General features: G+C 35.7%; 1 protein-coding gene across 1 annotated transcript in view; it reads right to left on the reverse strand.

The window, feature by feature from the left end:
• Window positions 1–3,806: 3,806 nt before the first annotated feature.
• Window positions 3,807–21,709, reverse strand: part of ARHGEF38 (Rho guanine nucleotide exchange factor 38) — a gene marked incomplete at its 3' end in the record, with an annotated part of 152,975 nt that continues 135,072 nt past the window's right edge. The window contains exons 10-14 of the mRNA XM_079920519.1: window positions 19,412–19,723; window positions 14,124–14,267; window positions 13,090–13,288; window positions 12,686–12,945; window positions 3,807–3,992 (exon numbers count right to left, since the gene is read on the reverse strand). Of these exons, the coding sequence (XP_079776645.1) occupies window positions 3,807–3,992; window positions 12,686–12,945; window positions 13,090–13,288; window positions 14,124–14,267; window positions 19,412–19,723 (1,101 nt within the window). The remainder of the gene's footprint in view (window positions 3,993–12,685; window positions 12,946–13,089; window positions 13,289–14,123; window positions 14,268–19,411; window positions 19,724–21,709) is intronic.

Raw genomic sequence — 21,709 nt, forward strand, 5'->3', positions numbered from 1 at the left:
TAATATTGTGTGTGCAGTAACTGGCTTACAGAGACTCAGCTTGAATTCCTGGACTAAAGATTTTTATATTGGAATAATCTTGTAGAACACAGAGAATTTAATGACTGGCTTTTTATATATATACTATTTAGTATATATAAGAGGAGGGAGATAATTTAAAAATTTTTTTTAAATAGACTTTAAAAATAGTATCATTCCATAAGTAGTAGGATATCTCGAGAGTATAAAGTCTAGTGTCCTTCCAATCAATCAAATTTAATTCCTTCCTCATCAACGATAATGTAAACTTATATGCCTAATTTAGCTTAAATTTTGTGAGGTTTCTAGATGTATTCAGTATTGAAGGGTGCACTGAGTGCCTTAAGAAACTGTAGTTATGACAAACAGGATTTAAGTAAAGTGGTTTTGCCATCTTAGAATATGAAGATTTCCTCTCTTTACTCACAGAACTTTGAGAGGTTTTTGCAATTGACAAAAGTCCAAGAAGTTTATGGAAAAGTGAAGAGTTTTTAATTCCATGTTTACTAATTTTTGTAAATCATCTAAATATTCATCACAAATAGTGACAAGCATCTCTAAAAGTCCAAGTTATAGTTTAGGGAAGATATGGAATATACCAGCACTTAAAAGTATTCCATGCAATGCTGCATTTATATGATTAACAATGTGCATTTTATTTCTTCTGCACAATTCCTCCTTCATAGAATTTTTATACTAAGACCAGATATTTTTCTAAAATATAAGGAATGTTCATATAGTGGCCTTGTGACTTTTTCACATGACTTAAGCACCCATGGTAACTTTGTATTACTGTTTTTTTTATAATTTCTAAACTTTATTATGTGTATAGTTTAAGGCATCTGTATTTAAAAATAAATACTAAATAAAATGTATATATACACCTGTTTATTTGTTTTGTGAAGAAAACTAGCCACAAAAATTTCCCCTTCATTCTTGGTAAAAATACCTATTTCAGAGAATTCTATACTATAAAATAACATTTAATTTTAAAGATATAAAGAAAGAATATATAATTATATTAGCATACCTTGCCTAAATTGTAATGATGGCACCAACAGTTTTATCTTTTTAAACTTCTTGAAGACTTATATACATCATAACTGTCTTGGAATTTTATTTCCCTTAGACCCAACAAAATAATTCCTGACCTCAAAATTACAATTACTTGATTTGAAATAACATACTTAGAAAACAAATGTATCGCATAATGTTTAAAAAAAAAAAAGCCTAAATGGCATATGAAATGTAGGTTGTATTTTTAAAATAGCAACAATGTAATGGATGTTCTGCACAATAGTGGGGGACTGCAGAAGGTGGCTTCATTACAACTCTTGCTCAGCAACTAACTGCAGCTGTGATTTTAGTGGTGTGGTGTCTTGTAAGGTCAGACTGGAAGCATCAATCCTAAGACCACACAGGTAGACAAAACTTCTCATATACATCTAGTCACTTATATCAGCCAGAAAAGCAGATATGTGTTACTTTTATAATGCTTCATTTTGGGGGTGGTGGGGGGAGTTTTTAGGTCACAACTAATTTAAATTATATAAAAATTCCCCACGGGTTGGGTATATTCATAGTTGGCACAAGTTAAAAGACAAAAAGTCCCTATATATCCAGTCTTCTTTTGGTATCCAACTCAAAAAAATATTTTATGTATAAAACAACTATACCCCAATAAAAAAAAGTTTTAAAAATAAAAGAAATATGCCTCCTTCTGTAGTGAAGACAGCCACTGGACATTTTGCTGGCTCCAATATGGGGCCTTTCCATGGGTGATATTCAAAATACTTAACAATAAGCATGGTAACATAAATTAATATATAAATCCAATATTTACATTTTTTTCTATTTTCTAAATCAATTAAATGATGTAGCATACAACTCACTAAGCAAAATAAATTGTGCAAATTATTCATCAAAAAAAATTTTATGCAGAAACAACTTATAAGTAGAACTTTATAAGTGCAGGTTTAAATTAAGAATTTTAGAAACAGTATCATAAAATATAAATTTTTCTGTCATGTAAAGCCTTATCATGAATTTCTGTGGTTATACATGTCATATGTATGCTAAAGTCAACAGCTCTCTGAGAAGCAGCATTCTTCATTTGTTTTTCGTATTCCTCAGTAATATATGTAACGATATATATTATAGAGATCAAATCTTTGAAAGTAATTTTAATCTTAAAATTTAGTGTATTAACACATTTTATATGGACAATGAAAATCCACCTTATTTTGGTGTTTAAAGGAAACCACCAAGTCAAATTTAATCTTTTTTCTGTTTCAAAGAAGCATCTTTAGTTCAATAAAATGTCTTGGGACAAAATATGCCTGAAATCTTAGGGGACAGTTCTGAGCTATTCCTAAATTAAAGTTCAGTGTTCCGGGACATTGTGTTACAGCAGATGTTATCCTCAATGCCTACCTGGTCTAAGTACTAATCAGCAACTAAAACTATTTACATCTTAGCTCAGAACATGGAACACACATTCCCCATTCATCATCTACATGATTGAGTGATCCAAAAATATTTTCTCATGAAAGTATCATTAGTGATCACGTAGGATAGTTTTTAAACAATTATACTTTAAAAAATGTTTAAGCAAAAAATAAAAATAATAAACCTAGGTGCTTCCTTTTCTCTAGGCTTATCATGGAAGTTCCTATAGCCCTTGATTTTGAAAAACTTCTCAATACTTAAATATGGACCTAAGAGGAAAATGGTCCTCATCAATGTTCATTACTTTTATCACTATGTTCTTTGCTCATAGTAAATGTATACCATGTAGTGGTTAGGGGTGTGGACCGCAGAACCAGACCTGGGTTTGAGTTTCAGCCCTACCACTTACTAGCAGTGTGACTTGGGCTAAATAGATTACTTCACCTCTTTAGGCAACAGTTTCCTCATAATGTTGTGAGTATCAAATAAGTTACCACATATAAAGTGTTTATAACAATGTCCGGCACGTGGTATGCATTCAGTAAATGATATCACTATTATGTTATTCAGGTTTCTTTTTTTTTTTTTAAGTTCGAAACTTACATTAAAAGAGAGGGTCCAGGGACTTCCCTGGTGGTCCAGTGGTTAAGACTCCATGCTTCCAATGCAGGGGCACGGGTTTCATCCCTGGTTGGGGAGCTAAGATCCCACATGCCCTGTGGTGTGCCGTGTGGCCAAAAAAAGAAAATAGAGGGTCCATATCAGACTTCTAGTTGACTGTTAATTAAGTGTACAATTTCTATTCTTGTGTCTCTTTAGTACACTCCCTGGTTCATGCATATGTGTATATAATCTATACCATATAGTACACATATATGTGTGTAAACCATGTAATGTATATGGTATATATTTGTGTGTATGTATATATGTGCATGCGTGTGCAAAAGAGAATATGAAAAACAAAAACATTGAAGGCAAAATATATAATACAGAAAAATAAAATACAGTAAATTGAAAAAACCTTGTCCTTAAATCCAACCTTTCATGACGATAAAGAATACATTTACCCTTTCAGAAGATCACTTTTAACTAGTTGATAGTTGGAGCTTTGACTGTTTGTTTTGCTATTTGTTTGTTTAGTGTTTCCTTCAACATGTATTCTTCATAATACATTTTGAAATAATCTTGTTTGGAAGTACAGTCTTCCTTAAAACCTGGTATGGTATCAGTTCATGTAGTTTGGAGGTTTCTTGATTCCTAGGTCAACATTTTGTAATGTCGGTTTTATGAGGTAGTCAGTCAACAACTTGCCAGAAAATAAAAGTCAAAGGCTTATTTTCTTAAGCATAAGTCATCTTCCCAAGGTAGTTAGCTGGAACATAGCCCTTCTGCCCTTGAACTTCAGCTAACCACCACTCTTTGTTGCCACTTAGGTCACAAAATCTAAGTATATGAACTCTTTGGTATTCCTGAAGGCTGAGTTCATGGTCACTCCGTGCCTGAAAGGCATGAACTGCATAGAAAATCTAGACACAGAAGCAAATGACATTATTAGAAGCAGAGCCTAAAAATTTAGACAAACATAATAAAGACTTCCAAGCTTTTAGAAGAAATGCTAAAGTTTTCTTATTTTTCCAAAGTCACTCCCCAACTCCTTTGTTGGATTTATTTTGCTAAAGTATGGCCCAAGATGAAAATAGAGTGAAATTTCCATTCTTATTGTTCTGTTGGGAGGAGTCTAAACTGTCCATTCTTGAAGGCAATTTGGCACTTTCTATTAGATTTTTTAAATGTTAACTCTTTTTGATTCAGAAATAGCTCTAAGAGTCTCTTCTATGAAATAGAAACATTGGCACAGACTATTGCATAATAATGTTACTGCAATACCGACTTACTTATAAGGTGAAAAGTGGGAGGGAAGTTGGAATAACACTAAAGGTTCAGCAAAAATTAAATTCTAGATACTTACATTAAGGAAATTTGTAGTCATAAAAATAGTGTTTTCTGAGACTAATAACACAGGAAAATTCTTATGATAAAGTGCTCAGCGCCCCCACCCAAAAGATACAGAATCAGATGTGCAATATGTGTCTAATATTGTTAGATGGTTTTCTTTGAGTAGTAGAATTAGAGGTGATTTTCATTTTTATTTGTTAACTCATTTTATAAACTTTTATAATGACAATGTATTAAATTTATAATTTTAAATTATTTGAGTGACCTAGAGAGACTAATAAAATATATTTGTCAAAAGAATTTTTCTTTAACCTCAAAAGAGTACTTCATAATTATTAGATGCATAGGAAGCCTCTAAATAAGTGACTAGTCCCTCCTCCACTAAAATCATAAGACTGTTAATAAAAATGTTCGGTTATGGTATAAAATTTAGCAATCAACTAACAACATTTATTCATTCATTTATTTAATTAGAAGTTATTAAGTATCTATTAATAACCAGATATTATGTTATCAGAGAACTTATAACCCAGCTAGGCAAAACAAATGCCAATAAAAAGGAGCACATGCAAAAACAAAAAAACAAAACAAAAAACGCCCTACAAATGCAGGTGATATATATATATCAGCTAATTGTGAGCTGTGTTTTGGAAGAAGTAACCTTTTACAGGTGACGAAGTTGATAAAGGGGTGGATATGTCTTATTCAAAGGTACAGAGATGAATACATGGAAACAGTATATGGGAAAGGCAAGCAGATTAACTTTCTCAAAATTGAAGGTCAATATAAAAAGGAAATTATGAGAAATAAGGTGACTCCATTGAGCAGGAAAGAGACTGGGTAATGTGGAGGGGGGACTACAGTTGACCCCTGGACAACACCCAACTGAGTGGGTCCACTTATAAGCAGATTTTTTTCAGTAAATTATTGGAAAAATTTGGAGAGATTTGCAACTATTTGAAAAAACTCACAGATGAACCACATAGTTTAGAAATATCAAAAAAATTAAGAAAAAGTAAGGTATGTCATGAGTGCTTAAAATAAATATAGTAACTAGTCTACCCTTACTTGCATAGGCATAAGATGAGTGATATTTAACATAAAAAAATGTGTTCGTTTTCTTACTGTTTTATAACTTTGCTTTCAAAGAATTATATTACTGTTCAGTATGCCTCTTCCTCATAATTGGAGAGACTGCGTATCAGCCTATCATCACAGGTAAGTGTTTTTTTTTTAAAGTAAACAATGTTTCCAATATTGTACTAGGAATATGGCTATAATACTGTATGCCATAAAAATTTGATAATGATTCAGTCATTAGTGTATAGACTAGCCTACCATGAAGCAATCATATTGATTACACTAGGCTACCATAAAGCAATCCTATTGCTGCTGCTTTGTTTTCAATGCATGAATCATTATACCTGTAAATAAATATGAATTGCTTTTTCATATTATTTTTTCATTTCTGATGTCTAGTGTTAGCAATACATTTAACACCTACAGTGTTTTGTATCATATAATACAATATTGAAGTGGGTATTAAATGATTCATTTTGTAAACAGATGACATAGAGTATCTATAAATACAGTACAGTACTGTAAATGTATCCTTTTCCTTATGATTTTCTTAATCTTTTTTTCTAGCTTACTTTCTTGTATGTATATATAATACATAAACATACAATATATATGTTAATCAAGAATTTATATTATCAGTAAGGCTTCTGGTCAACAGTAGGCTATTAGTAGTTAGGTTTTGGAGGAGACAAAATTTTTTGTAGATTTTCAGCTGCCCAGGGGGTCAGCACACCTCACCCCCGAGTTGTTCAAGGGTCAACTATATAGGTACAGTGTAAGCTATTCTTTAGATCTTGAACTATTTAGCTTTTGATGGTATTCTGATACCACTGACTTATATATCATCTCATCAGCTCTAGCATGAGCTCCACCTCAGAGAGAGGAACCACATTTCAACTTCCATTGACCACATCTGGTATACAGTAGGAATTCAAATATATGTTGATTTGATTTGAAAGTAAGGCTGAAGGGCTTGGATATCATACAAGAACATTCAAGAGATCATCTTGTGTCATACAAGATACATACAAGACAGATTGGTGGACATGGGTTATTTTGTAATTTTAAAAAGTAAAGAGAGAACAAAAAGGGAGATGCCATAAATTCTTGAGCAGTGGAGTGGTAGCAATAATGACCACCTTTTATAACTCTCATAACAGTTTACATGTCAAATGTGCTTTATCCTCAACAACCCTGTGAGCTGTGACTTAAAGAAGTAACAAGCTCATAATCATAGAGCTAGTTGGTACTGCTAGGACCATATCTTCTAACTCCAAATCCTGTTCTTGGTCCATTTCTCATAGCACTTTAGGAACCAAACTCTTGTTCTAGCAAGGATGTGCAGAGTGTATTCTTGTGGAAAGGGACTGGAATCTCTAATATGTTTTGTTGTTTAGAAAGTGAAGACATTGAATATATTCACAAGAACAGAGTGGAGGATTTGGTTTGCAAAAGCTTTCAGGAATATCATGTATCATAACACAGCTTCTGAAATAATCTTAAGAGCCCACATTAGCAGTTGCTAGCCATCTTTTGCAATTTTTATACATAATGTATATACTTTATCAGTGCAGCTATAGATTTTTTAGCAGGTCAAATTACCTGCTAATATATGATTCCTAAATATTTGTGGTGGTCTTTCAATTTGGCATATATACTCTCAAGGGCAATATAAAATCTTCCACCTACATCTATTTGCTATGAAATTATGGCAAAGCTTATATTTTAAACGCTCAATATAGATTCTCATAAAATTGTAAACTTAAAGTACAAAATTATAATATATACTTTCAATATTTTAGATGGTCATAGTCCAAAATTAATTTAGGATGAGGATTTTTCGGGTTTTATATATGTTTGTGCTTCCACTTAAGACAGATACTCAAAATGGAAGTAAGTCTGCTTTTAAAGAGATGGTAGTTGATCACGTTTGACTACAGGTTAGAAGTTTTCAATCTGTTATGGATTTAAGAGCTAAAGGTTTTCTCTCTTTTTTAAAAAAATATTTTAATTGTTCTAGGCTGTTGGACTTTCAGTGTTATTATGTTTTGGTCCAGACACATTAAAATTTTGTAAATTTAAGACATAATCATCTAATCCGTTTTTTCCAAACCTTGGCATTTATGAAAATATATTTTATTAGTTGCTTCTTTGCAATCTGTAAAGCTCTGACGCATTTTATGGACAATATTTTATGACTACAACCCAGTTCTCCACAGCATTTACTCTTTTTAAATAACACTCTGTATTACTGTATTATTGACTCATACCCAATTTATTACCTACTGTTCATAACCACCAGCTCTTTCCTTGTGGTACCATTGCCAGTTCAGCATTTCCTTATGCTATATTTGTGCATTTAATTATTCTCCCTTAGTGGGCCACATTACCTATCTTCACTGAATTTCATTTTATTGATTTCATCCCAGTTCTCCAGTTAGCAACAACAAAAATCATAATGTATTTTAATCTTTCTTTCCAAAACTAAAAAGCTACAAAACCAGCATTTACAGTATTATATTAGCTCAGGAAGCCAAGATAGTTATATGGCATGAAAAATGCTCATTCTTCTCTCTTACCCACCAGGAGCAAGCTTTCTTGTTCTTTAGTTAACAATTATGAATTGTTATTACACAAGTAATTTTTGTAAAAAACAATTTTAAATAAAGGTAAACAAAGAAATTTACTAATTTTTATTAATATCTTGTTTTTCTTTTATCCTTTCTTCCTTTTCTTCTTCCACTTTTCTTTCTATCTACCTACCTACCTAAAGTGGTAATAAACATGTAATTATTGTACACATAATTTTTGCAACCTGCTTTTTCACTTCAAAATATATTTTAAAATCTTTTCATGTCAATAAATAGCTCTCTAAAGCATCATTTAATGACTACTTAAATATGTTACAGCCTGCTGACTTTTGAAGCACTTTAAAAATAATGACACACTAGATATATAGCATTATCATCATAAGCAGCTGAAAAATGTATAGAGGAGGGACCGGACAATGAATCTAGAATTAGTGCAAAACAACTTTTTTGATGTCAAAAATTATGTTCTCAGTATTATTTATGTGAAAAAAGAAAAGAGCACTGATTCTCAGCCATTACTTCCCTCTAAAACTTGGTTTTAGCCATTATTAAACTTGGTCCTCTTCAAGAAGTACCAAAGATTATCACATTAGTCCAACATCCTGCTTGCCAAACAAGGCATCTTACATACTGTGATAGGCAGAATTCTAAGGAGAACCCCAAGATTACCACCTCCTGCTGAACTTGTTCTGTATAATCCCCTCTGTGAATATGATGGGATTTCACTTTTGTGATTAGGTTACATTACATGGTAAAGGTAAAGGGATCTTACAACGGTGCCTAATAAGGTCCCTAATAAGTTGACTTTGAGTTAGATGAACACTATCCTGAGTGGGCCTGACATAATCAGGTGAGTCCTTTAAAAGAGAGTCCAGTCACCTCTGAAGGGAAAGATTTGAAATCAGAGAGATGCTCTCCTGCTGGCCTTGAGCAAGCCAACAGCCATGTCGTGAACTGCCTATAGGGACAGTCACGTGGCAAGGATCTGCGCACAGCCTCTGAGTGTTGACAGTGGTCCTTGGTTGATAGCCAGCAAGAAAATGGAGACCTTGTTCCTACTGGAACAAGGAACTAAGTTTTGCCAACAACCATGAGCTTGGAAGACAACCCTGGTTTTCAGAAAGAGGCACAGCCAAGCAAACGTCTAGATTTCAGTTCTCTGAGATTCCAAGCAGAGCACCCAGCTAAGCTGTTGCCTGTACTTCTGACCATGGAAACGGTGAGATAATAAATTTATGTTGTTTTAAGCTACTTAGTTTGTGACAATTTGTTATGCAGCATAGAAAACTAATACAGATCATGCCATTATTATTTGATCAGAAGAGACCTGCAATTTGGGTTGTGTTATTTCAACTCAAAGCAAAGGTATAGGGGATTCTATGTGGCCGCAGATCCAAGCTGCATTTTCTAATCCAGCTATATTTGTAGTAATGTTTAGATTTATATCCCTGACACCAGGGTCTGTTTTGAATTCGTTCGAAACTCAGAGGAGAAAGAAAACAAGTAGCACTTTATGGAGAGATATCATTAATATACTTTCTGTTTTGGGCAAAAGAAAATTATCTCATTACTTTTCCTCTCAGCAATGGAAACTTCTAATGGATCTAATTCTCATGATACATAATACGTTTACTCAAAGACAGTTACTCTGCAGTAGCAGCTAGTAGGCACTAGATGCAATTTTAGACTATACAGTTCATGCTGAAAGAGCCTAAGTGAGGTGCTTAATCTAAAAGTCCCTGTAAAGCCAAGTAAAAACTAGAACTCAACATCAAGCCAGCTTTAGGTCATCTTCACAAATTTGGTCCTCCAGTGTCTGTCCTAGGTTATTAAGATAACTTAGAAAGTTATCTTAGTAACCTAGAAGTTATTAAAAGCCAGCCAGGACATTTAATCAAGTATATAGATTTCACTAATAAAAATTCATTTATCAGTTGGTATTATAACATTATATTGTCTTATAGAAACTCTGAATAAACTAAGAGAGTGAATGAGTAATAGAAAAACAGGGTGTTTGAAACTTCAAGACAGAAAAGTGGTAAGAACACATAGTAATGTATAAATGAGCTTAGAATCAGTAGTGACTGGGACAAAGTACTTGCAAATTATATATCTGATAAAGAACTCTATGCAGAGTATATAAAGAATTCTTAAAACTGTATAATAAGAAGGGAAATGACCCAATTTTTTAAATGGGCAAATATTTGAAAAGACCTTTCGCCAAAGGAGATGCAGGAATGGCCAATAAGAACATGAAAGATACTCAATAGCATTAGTCATTAGGGAAATGTAAATCAGAACTACAATGAGACACCACTTCCATTAAGATAGATGGCTGTGATAAAAAAGACAGACAATAAGGCAAGGATGTGGAGAAACTGCAATTCACAATCCTCATACATTGCTGTTGGGTACATACAACGGGGCAGTCACTTTGAAAAACAGCTTAGCAGTTTTTTTAAAAACTTAATCTTACCAATAAGCAGTTCCACTCCTAGGGATCTACTCAAGAAAATGAAATTCACACAAAGACTTACACACAAATGTTCATAGCAGCATTATTCATAATAGAAATTACCCCAGATGTCCATCAGTTGGTGAATGGATAAACAAAATATGCTGTATTCATAGAGTAAAATACCGTTAGGCAATGAAAAGCAACAAAATACATATACATACTACAACACGGATGAATCTCAAAAAACATGCTAAGTGCAGGAAGTTGGCTGTAAAACACCACATATTGTATGATTCCATTAATACAGAAAATACAAAGAAGGCAAATCTATGGAGGAAAAAAGTGATTAAAGATTTCTTGGGGCTAAAAGTGAGAAAGAGGAGGAGCTGCAAATGGGTTCAAAGGATCTTTTAGGGTGAAGGAAATGTTCTAAAGTTGGATTCAGGTAATGGTTGCAAAACCCTGTTAATATACTAAAAGTGCATTGTATACTTAAATTGCATACATTGTATGATATGTAAATAAGAACTTAATAAAACTTTTTTAATGTATCAGTCATGAATTGGACAGCAATCAATGTATTGTTGAAAGAAGTTGAATAAAAGTAGTTTTGAAGAGCAGTATGGCAATGTATATCAAGACTTTACATATCCTTTGACACTCCAGTATTTTCAGGAACTTGCCCTACAGATATACTCATATATAAGTGTATAAAAATAGATGAACAAGGATCTGGCCTGAAATATTGTTTGAAATTTTAAAAACCTCAAAATATTCTGAATGTCTATTATTATGGTAATAGTTACATAAATTATGATGTATCCAGATAATGAAATACTATGCAGAATTTTTAAGGAAGAAGGTAGATATTTAGGTACTGTTTTATCTAAGATATATTGTTAACTGAAAAAAATTATGTACCACGTATATGTTCCCACTCGTCTAAGTATAAATTCACTCATGTAAATACAATATCTGAAAAGATATACCTGCATGTTGTCTCTGAAAAGTAGGACTGAGGAGAGAATAAAGACCTTTACTATTAATTTACATATATCTTTCTACTGTTTTAACTTTCCACAAAGAACATGTATTAACCTTATTTTTAAAAAAGAAGTTAAAATTAATTAATAAAAAGCCACTAGGGGCTTCCCTGGTGGCTCAGTGGTTAAGAATCCGCCTACCAATGCAGGGGACATGGGTTCGAGCCCTGAAAGATCCCACAAGCCCATGCACCACAACTACTGAGCCTGTGCTCTAGAGTCTGCAAGCCACAACTACTGAGTCCATGTGCCATAACTACTGAAGCCCGCGTGCCTAGAGCCTGTGCTCCGCAACAAGCCCCTGCGATAAGAAGCCTGCGCACCACAACGAAGAGTAGCCCCTGCTCGCCACACCTAGAGAAAGCCCACGGGCAGCAACGAAGACCCAATACAGATTAAAAAAAAGGCCACTAAGGAAAAAAAAACAAGTTTAAAAAGGGACCAGTTAGTTCGTCACCACTTGGGGATTAACATTTCTGAGGTAGCAAAAAGGAACCCTATATTATAGTTAACTTACCATTTTGGGAAAGGGTTATGCCACTAGCCTTTGCACTGGTTAAGTGAGAGAAAGGTAGCTTTTAAAAGTTTCAGTATATGTCAGTAGTATATGTCATTATGCAAGAGATTAAAAATGACTGATTCATAGATAGCGCAATGAAGATACTGCTCTCAGAGGAACTACGGTCAGTTTTCCACATGTTGCTGATGGCGGTGATCTGTTCAGTATTGAGCTGTTTTCCTCTCATGGGGGAAGAATAAGAGACCATCTTCACTTCACTCTAAGTAGTAACAGCTACTATTTATTCAGTGCCTACTCTGTGCTGGGCACTTTACATATAAAATTATCTCTAATATCTAATATCTCTAATATCCACACATCAACTCTGCAAAGTAGGAATTATTGTCCTCTTTTCTTCATTTGAGGAAACAGGCTCAGAGAATTAAATTCCTTGCAAAAAGGTGCACAGAGAGGAAGTGCTAGAGAGAAGTGCTACAGAGAAGCTGACACTTCCACCAAGTCTCACAGTAAGACAGAACATCTTTCATGATTGCAACAGCCAAGCGTCTTTACATCAGGTTCAAATTCTTACCTGTTCATCTACCTCTTGAAAACTGTCAACATCAGTACTGTTTGTTTCAGACTTCCCACATGTTCCACTAAGAGATGAGCTGCTATCACTTATGCTACCTTCTGGGGTGCCTGTGACACTGTCACTGGCTGGTCGTGAAGACACAAAGAGGCTGATGTTATCAAAATCATCATCACAGAACCTGTTCTCGGCGTCCACCTTCTGCACTTTTGCTGGATTGTAGGGTTTTAGGAAGGAGGAATACACATATCCTTTTATAACTGGATAGGAAATAGAAAGAAGAAACATGGTTATTTATAACTCTTTCCAAACAGTTGCATTTAGAGAAGGACACAGAGGCCCCCTGGGAAAATCTCAACTAGAAGAGAGGTGGAAGTTCTTTGCTTCTTATGAAAAAAACTTACTTCCTGTGTCAACAAGCCACCTGCTGGTACTCCCCAACGGATCCTTCTGTTCCATCACAGCCACCAACTCCCCTTCCAGAAGATTGATGTCATATTCTTGTGTAGCGTTGCACTTGCGCTTAGCTTGGTAGAGTTCCTCTGTACTGTACGTGGATAGAAGTTTGCAGCGGTGAGTGTCATTCTGACGTGGCACTTCCGGCTGGGAGAAGTAAGGAGAGCTTTTGGTTCAGATAGATGTATAATAAAATCCGCACAGATAAATATTGGTAGATATTTCTTCTCTGGAGATTTTTTAACTATTGAAGCCATACATTGATTAAGGATTATTTCAATGTTGAGGCAGAGATCAAGTTATTATGTGAAAGTATTTAGCTGAGTTATGCAGGTAAAGATTCTCTAGTTAGCACATGAGGGCAGTGTTGTAGAGAAAAAAGAAAATTCAGCTGAGAATACGAAGGCAGAGGTTCTAATCCTTCTTTGATGTTGAACAATTTTTTAATTCTTTGCCATGCTGTAGGCAATCACTTGTGTATTAAGCACTTGATAAATAATATTTAATTAAGTAAATTGTACATGTGCATGTATTTTTCCCGGAAATAATATCAGTAAATTAGGCAGGAGTCAAGAGGCCTGGCCCCTGTCCCAGCTCTGCCACTAAGTGACTTTGAGAAAGCCACTTCATCTCTGCAAACTGGGATTCCTTATCGAGAAAAATGAAAGGTTCGAACTGTAATGATTTTGCTCTATAAAATTCTGTTCATTCATCCAACAGATATTTATAGAGTGCCTACTTTGTGTCAGGCACGATTTAGGCACTTGTTTTGTACACATCATGTACAAAACAGGTAAAAAATCTATGACCTTATGGAGTTCATAGTATAGAGGCTAGAAATAGACAAGAAATTCTACATATAATAAGTAGGTAAACTATAGGATATTAGAATGACATAAGTGATATGGAAAATAATATATTATGATTTGATCAAGGCAAAAAAGTGATAGTCATCATTGTTACTGAATGCTACCAAACTCACCAGAATTTGCACAGTCTTCTTCCTTTCAAAACTAAGTTTCCTCTCAATAAATGTAGCACTGTTATCCTTCACAAAATTCAGATTTTGAACCTCTTCTAGTACTCGATTCTGAATTTCAGAGATGCTTGAAGCCAACAGTGGTACCTGTAGGTAGAAATACGACGTTCCCAGACAAATACTTAACCATATTAGGTATTGAATTTAGTAGATCTGTGATGAACAGTGAAAAATTATACCATATTCCACAGCGAAAAATTAGGGCAACATTAAAACTCCTATATCAAAACCATCTAATTTGTTGTCTCCAAAAATCCCACAAAAATGACAAGGATTTTTTTAAGTTCAAGCTTAAATAAAAGGAAACAGCAGAGAAAAAAATTACAATAGCAATAAAATTTTGGGAAGAAAGACTCAGTAATTGATGGCACTGGTGCTCTCCAATGTGGTGGGGTGGTACAGTAGGAAGGAGAAAAAGGCTAAAACAAGAAACATTGGTTAAGATCCTGTGGTGGTTAAAACAAATAAGCAAATTCTTTGATATGTTTCCCATCAAGAGGTGGAGTCAATGTCCCCTTCCCTCAAAATTGGGTGGGAATTTATGATTGCCTCAATGAATAGAATATTGAAATAAATAGAATAAAGGAAGTGATGCTGTTTGACTTTCAAGATTAGGCTAAAAAAGATCATGCAGTTTCTGCTGGTTTCTCTTGGGACACTCACCTTAGGGAGACTTTAGTTGCTATGGAAGAAGTCCAGTTGCACTGTGTCCACCATATCAGAAGACCATGTTGAAAGATGGAGTGGGGAGTGGTGGGGATGGTGGTGGGATGGGTGGGTGGCTGTGGGGCCCCAGCTATTCCAGTCCCCAGCTGTTTGAGTCTTCTGTCGTCTTCCCACCACCAATCTTAGAGGCCTGAGAAAGTCTTTGTGACCACTTCAGCCCCAGCTATTATCTGACTGAGACACTGAGAATGATTACCTGATCCCAGTGAACCCCAGAACTATGAGAAACAATAGTAAGAAATGACTATTGGTTGTTTTGTACCACCATGGTTGGTGTAATTTGTTATGCAGATATAGACAACTGGAATTGTTTTGAAGCAGTTGTATCCCCAGATTCTTTCTCCATTTCAGTGAATCTTGGTGATTGCTTCTTCCCTACCTTAGCAGAAGATGAAGTTTTCTTTTCTGCAAATGGTAAATCAGAGAGTATCTAGACTGGGGACACTAAGCACAAATAATGGTGGGGGACCCATGTTAGAAAGAGGGTAGTTAAGTGAGTGGATATAGACTGGACCCAGAGACCCTGCCAACCAGGCCTAGCAGTCAACCATTACCCTTTAGGCAGAAAACTTGAAGGGACATCTCCAGAGACTCTGACCAGCCTAAGAGGAAAGACCTAATGGTGCTATCATCAGGAGTTCCCAAATGAAATTGCAGTCAAATTACTCTACACAGTAGTGGATGCTTAGAGTTTTCAATGCCTATCTAGGTGCTCAATGCTGCCAATTCGTCCTCAACTCTTTATCAGTGGTGAATGATCAAGTATATCAGACATCTAAGTCATAACTATAACAAGAAAGAAAGAACCTAATAAAAATAAAAGCAACCTGTTTTCATCTTAAGAAAGCCAAAAAGAACTTTCAAAAATTACAATCATGGGAACAGAAATAAGAATAAATCAAAAGATGGGTTTGAAGATTAAGTAGGAAATTTTCTTAGGAAGTAGAGCAAAGCAATAAAGAGACAGAAAATAAGTGGAAAAAGATACAAGATTAGAGGAAAAACCCAGGAATTTCAGAAAGAGAGAAAAGAGAAAGGGAAGAGAGAAAAATCATCAATGAAATGTTCAAAGTTTCTAGAAGCGGAAGACATAAATTTTCAGGTTGAAAGGATCCCACAAAGCATCTGACACACCAAGGTTCATCATCATTAAATTTCAGACTGATGAAGACAATAAGAAAATTCCATAAACTTTTAGAATGGGATAGGGTGGGGAAAGTGCATACAAAGAATCAAGAACCAAAATGCACCCAGAGTTCTCAACAGAAACAGTGGAAGCTAGAAGACAATGGAACAATGGAATGCTTTCAAATTCAGGAAGAACAACTTAAAATTTTACACCCAGACAAACTATCAATTAAATATGATGATAGTATAAAGACATTTTCTGATATTTGAGGTGTCAAAATATTAACCTCCCAATTTTCCTTTCTTAAGAAACTACTCAGAAATTTGCTCCCTCAAATAAAGGCAGAAAGCAAGAAAGAAGGTCAACATGGGATAAGGAAATGTGAGATCCCACACAGAAGAGAGGTAAAGGGATTCCCCAGAATGATGATGAAGTAATCCCAGGATTACAGTTAATTATGAGATAAAAAAGATAACCAGTTCTCTGAGAGATTTCTGCAAGAAGACACAATTAATAGAATATATCACACATCTGAATGTCTTAAGAAGTGATCCAGTCAAACTGGCAAATAAAGTTAGGCAAATGAAAATTAAGCTGATAAAAGACAAACACAATTATTAACTTTAAGAAAAACAAAAAAGCTATACATAAAAGAAAAAGTAATCATAGTGTGGTATTGCTGAACTCTAACCAGCATTCACTTTGTGTGCTGAATATCTTTTGTTTGTCTTTTCAAATTTATTCTTTTTCCATTTCCATCCTGCTCTGTGCTCTGGAAGGCTGACCAGTATAGAGTGTATCAACAGCTTCCTTGCACTCTGGTTTCCAGATGGGTTCTTGCAATGAGAAGCACCCACAGGAAATCAGAATAAGGGAGGAAAGTGAGATAAGGAAATTTATTTCCCAATAAATTTCTTTAGTATTTATTGCTTTCTGTAGTATTGACTGATAGTCACAGATCCTGTCAGGTAAACCTGTCCACTTAGCTCTCTCTGCACATTCCTATAGCTACTCCTTCCCCTGTCCCTTTGAAGACTGGGTGTTTTAAGGCTCCTTCTTTTATTTTACTGTATATAATCTTTTAAGTTACACTTCAACTTTAAAAGTTTAAAAATAGGGGACTGATAAGAGAAATGCAAATCAAAACCACATGAGATATCACTTCATACCCACTAAGATAGCCATAATAAAAAAGACAGATGTGAGGAAATTGGAACCCTCAATCATTGCTGTTGAGAATGTAAAATAGTGCAGCCACTTTGAAAAACAGACTGGCATTTATTCAAAAGGTTAACATAAAGTTACCATATGATCCAGCAATTCCACTCCTAGGTATATACCCAAGAGAAATGGAAACATACATCCACTAAGAACTTGAATGTTCATAGCAGCATTGTTCATAATAGCCAAAAAGTGGAAATAACCTAAATGTTCATCAACTGATGAATGGACAAATAAAATGTGACATATCCATACAATGTAATATTATTTGGCAATAAAAGGAATTAAGTTCTGAAACACACTGCAACATGGATGGAACTTGAAAACATTAGGCTAAGTGAAAGAAGACACTCACAAAGAACCACATGTTGCATAATTCTATTTATGCCACATGTCCAGAATAAGCATATATGTAGAGACAGAAAGTAGATTGGTGGTTGTGTGGGACTGGGGAGGTTAGGGGAAATGTGGAGTCACTGCTAGTGGTACAGAGTTTCTTTTGGGGGTGATGACAATATTCTAAAAATTGATTGTGGTGATGGGTTTCACAACTCTTACGAATATACAAAAACCATTGAGTTGTACATTTTAAATGGGTGGAGCATATAGTATGTGAATTATATCTCAATAAAGTTGTTACCAAAAAAATAGGAGGCTGATTACACACTATTGTACAACTATGCAGTGGACTAATATACAGCTGTAAAAGAAATGAGGAAGCTCTCTATGTACTAACATGGATGTTAAAAGCAAGTTGCAGAATGTACTATAGTTTGCTAGTTTGTGTAGGAAATAAAAATATATATTTGCATTTACTTTTAATGGCACAAAGAAACTCTAAGTATATAAAAATGAACTAATATCAGTTGGGGTGAGAGCAGGAGTTGGAGGGGTTTGGGCACAGAATGAGTGTGGGACTGCTTACTTATTTTTAAATAGTTCTTCCTTTTGAGCCAAGTAAATGTAGCACCTCTTTATTCAACTTAATTTAATTCAGATGATAAGTTAAAAGTTAATTAACTATACAATAAAAAGTAAAGTAGGGACAATTAATTTTCCTCGAAATGTCCATTAAATATCACACGAGCTGAATAATAAGTAATACACTTGAAATGAAGGGCCAAGAAACGAAGCTGATTTTTTTTAAATTGATATTAGGTTGTAAATATCTTTCTTCCTCTTCAGAAAATAATTATAAGGACTTCCCTGGTGGTCCAGTGTAAAGAATCTGCTTTACAATGCAGGGGATGTGGGTTCAATCCCTGGTCAGGGAACTAAAATCCCACATGCCGCAAGGCAACTAGCCCGCGCGCCACAACTACTGAGCTCTGCGTGCTTCAGCGAGAGAGCCCACGTGCCGCAAACTACAGAGCCCACGTGCCACAACTACAGAAGAGAAAACCCGCATGCCACAAGCTAGAGAGAAGCCCACGCACCACAACAAAGAGCCCGCGCGCTGCAGCAAAAGATCCTGTATGCCTCAGCGAAGATCCCGTGTGCTGCAACTAAGACCCAAGGCAGCCAAAAAATAAATAAATAAATCTTTAAAAAAAAGAAAATAGTTCTAAAATCATACCCTAATGGAAAGCTAAGATATATACATATATTTATACATATATATATATATATATATATATATATTTTTTTTTTACACACACACGTCAGGCTTCTCTTCTTTGGAGGAAAACAAAAGCAAAACAAAGACTGGTTTGCCTGATATCCTATTTCTGTCATTACAGTGAGATGGCCTTATTTTTGGATCCATGTCTCAGTCATGGTTAACATTTAAAAACGGTTAAATGGGAAGAGAATACAAAATATAAGTTGATAAGCTTCAACATAGCATCAGGCAGATGGAGCTACATTGGTTCCATCAATGAGGGGAGCAAAGCGGAAAGATGTTTGGTGTTTGAAAAGGAATTTCCAAAAAGAGCTCCAAGGGTATAAGTCACAACAAACCAGCACTAGGAAAATTGATTTTACCTTCCTGTGCAGAAGAGCGATAAGGAGCAGAATATTCTCTGACTGGCTTCAGCTAAAATAGAAGCCACACCATACACTACACTCAGGCACGCTATGAGCAGGCTGCTTTGCATGCTGTACTTTCTGACAGATTCCGTAGGCCAAGGTAGCCAAGTGCTGGTGCTGTGCTTACCGGCACCACCGTGGAATAAACCCTCTGGGCCACGAGCATCAGGTCCCTGAGGAGGGTGATGAAACTGCACAGGCAGTTCAACAGAATCTTCCACGCGGCCCGGTTGAACACCTGGAGCTCTTCCACAAGCTGGGCATTGAGGGCCTCATATTCCCTTTTGGCCAAGTCTGACTCATCCGCCACCACCCGCTGCAGGTAGCTGTTGTAGTCCAGCAGTTTGTCATAGCGTTTCTGGATTAGCTTCTGGGGCCCTGGGAAAAGGGACCGCAGGGCTGACAGGGGCGTCAGGACAAGCTTCTGCAAATGAGCTGCCTGCCAAAAGAGCAAAACAATTCCATCACAGAAGGAGGAACACCCAATACCATGTCTGGAGTTGTTATCAGTAGGCTTACCTCCTCCCTGCAGCAGCACAGAGGAAGGCAGGAAAGTATCTAGGCAAGTTGAAAGAGCATGGGATCATTTTTTTTAGTCTAGCTAAACCTGTTCAAGGACTTAAAACAGCAACTCTAGACTCTAACGTTGAACCTGAAGAGTGAACAGGAAGAAGAATACAAAAATTGAAACCTGCACACCCAAACTATGCTCCACCCTTCTCTCTACAGCCATTGGTTTTGTCAGTGGGGTCACCTCCCACAACACTTTCGCCTTCCCCTTCTTTCTAATCCCAGAGCCAACTGGAGCTTCTCCAAAACATGGGTTAGGGGGTAATCTCCACCTTTGACTACCAAGACTGCATAATTTATTCACATGTCATTCCCTTTCTTTGCTACTAATAAAAGGAAGACAATTGGTCTTAGGAGAGGCTGTATCTTACTCCTCCCACATCCAATTCCCTGACTACCCTGGTGGCTGATTTTGGTAGTGGAATCCTATCCCCTATACAGACAGTCCCCCCTTATTACAGGTATTTTGTTCCTGTTATAGAAATGACCAGAGAGTTATTGCTTCCTCTTTAAATACTTTGAAGGATTAAGCTGATGCTGATTCTGTGTCCTAAATTGTTATATTTTTAGGTCTGAGTCATTGAAAATGAACATTGTATTAATGCCTAACTCCATGCCAGCAACTGAGCACCCTAGATTTAATTTCTTCTATTTCTCTTTCCTCCCCTGTATTCTGAAGTACACCAGTATCCTATGTTTGCTGACTGCCCAAATTTATCATATATGCTTGGGTGTCATGATTATGTTATGGCAATTTGGAAGTAGTTTTCTCTTTTGTACCCTGAAAGATGTTCTAGGGAATCAGCATCTGAGCAGCAGCTTGTATTAATTGAGTGACCTCTAGTAACTTTGTCTGAACTCATGGGAAATCTAGAAGAGGAGGGAAACCAGTCTCTTACTGGCACCAGCAATAGCCAACACAGATTAAATTTGATGTCTATCTTATAAAATAATCATTATATACCTGCAGACTATTTAATGAGTCCTTCAACTAAGCAAAGAATCTGTTTACTGTTCTGGGATAAATTACTGTGTTTGTGACATACTTGAATTCTACAGGTAATCTAATTACAGAATTACAATATAATTACGATATATAAGTCCTATGACCCACAGACATGAACCGGTTCATCTGTACCTGGGAATTATGGTTGGAACGAATAAGAATCAGATTTTATTCTAATATTCTGTGCTATACAAAATGTGTAGATAGGTACCTCTCATGATTAGATAAAAACAATTGCTCTGCCTTTAGATAGATTCGAGCTCTTAATATTTGACTTTTAAAAAGAGTTCAGGGGCTTCCCTGGTGGCGCAGTGGTTGAGAGTCTGCCTGCTGATGCAGGGGATATGGGTTCGTGCTCTTGTCCGAGAAGATCCCACTTGCCGCGGAGCAGCTGAGCCCGTGAGCCATGGCCGCTGATCCTGCGCGTCCGGAGCCTATCCTCCGCAACGGGAGAGGCCACAACAGTGAGAGGCCCGAGTACCGCAAAAAAAAAAAAAGTTCAATATACCTTACCATAAAAAGGTACTTTTATATTGAGCTTTCTGATAATTATTTTAATTTAGCATACTTTATCATCCTGTGGTTTTATGCAAGGTAGGGAAGGACACCTTTTTCATTCTGTCAAGTTCTGGGGCATGCTTGATGAAGGAGAAGTTATATACCATGCTCTTCCTGTGTTCAATAAATAGTTATTACCTTAACTAATGTCAGCATTAAGCTAGAGAGCAAACCCTTAAGGACTTTTCTAAAATGTGCTTACTGTAATTAAGCCCAGAAAACATATAAAGAACTAGGCACACTTCTTCTATTTAACATGTTGTAGAAACTGACTTTCTCCTTCTCTCACTC

Source organism: Stenella coeruleoalba, assembly GCF_951394435.1.
Source record: "Stenella coeruleoalba genome assembly, chromosome: 4".
NCBI lineage: Eukaryota > Metazoa > Chordata > Mammalia > Artiodactyla > Delphinidae > Stenella > Stenella coeruleoalba.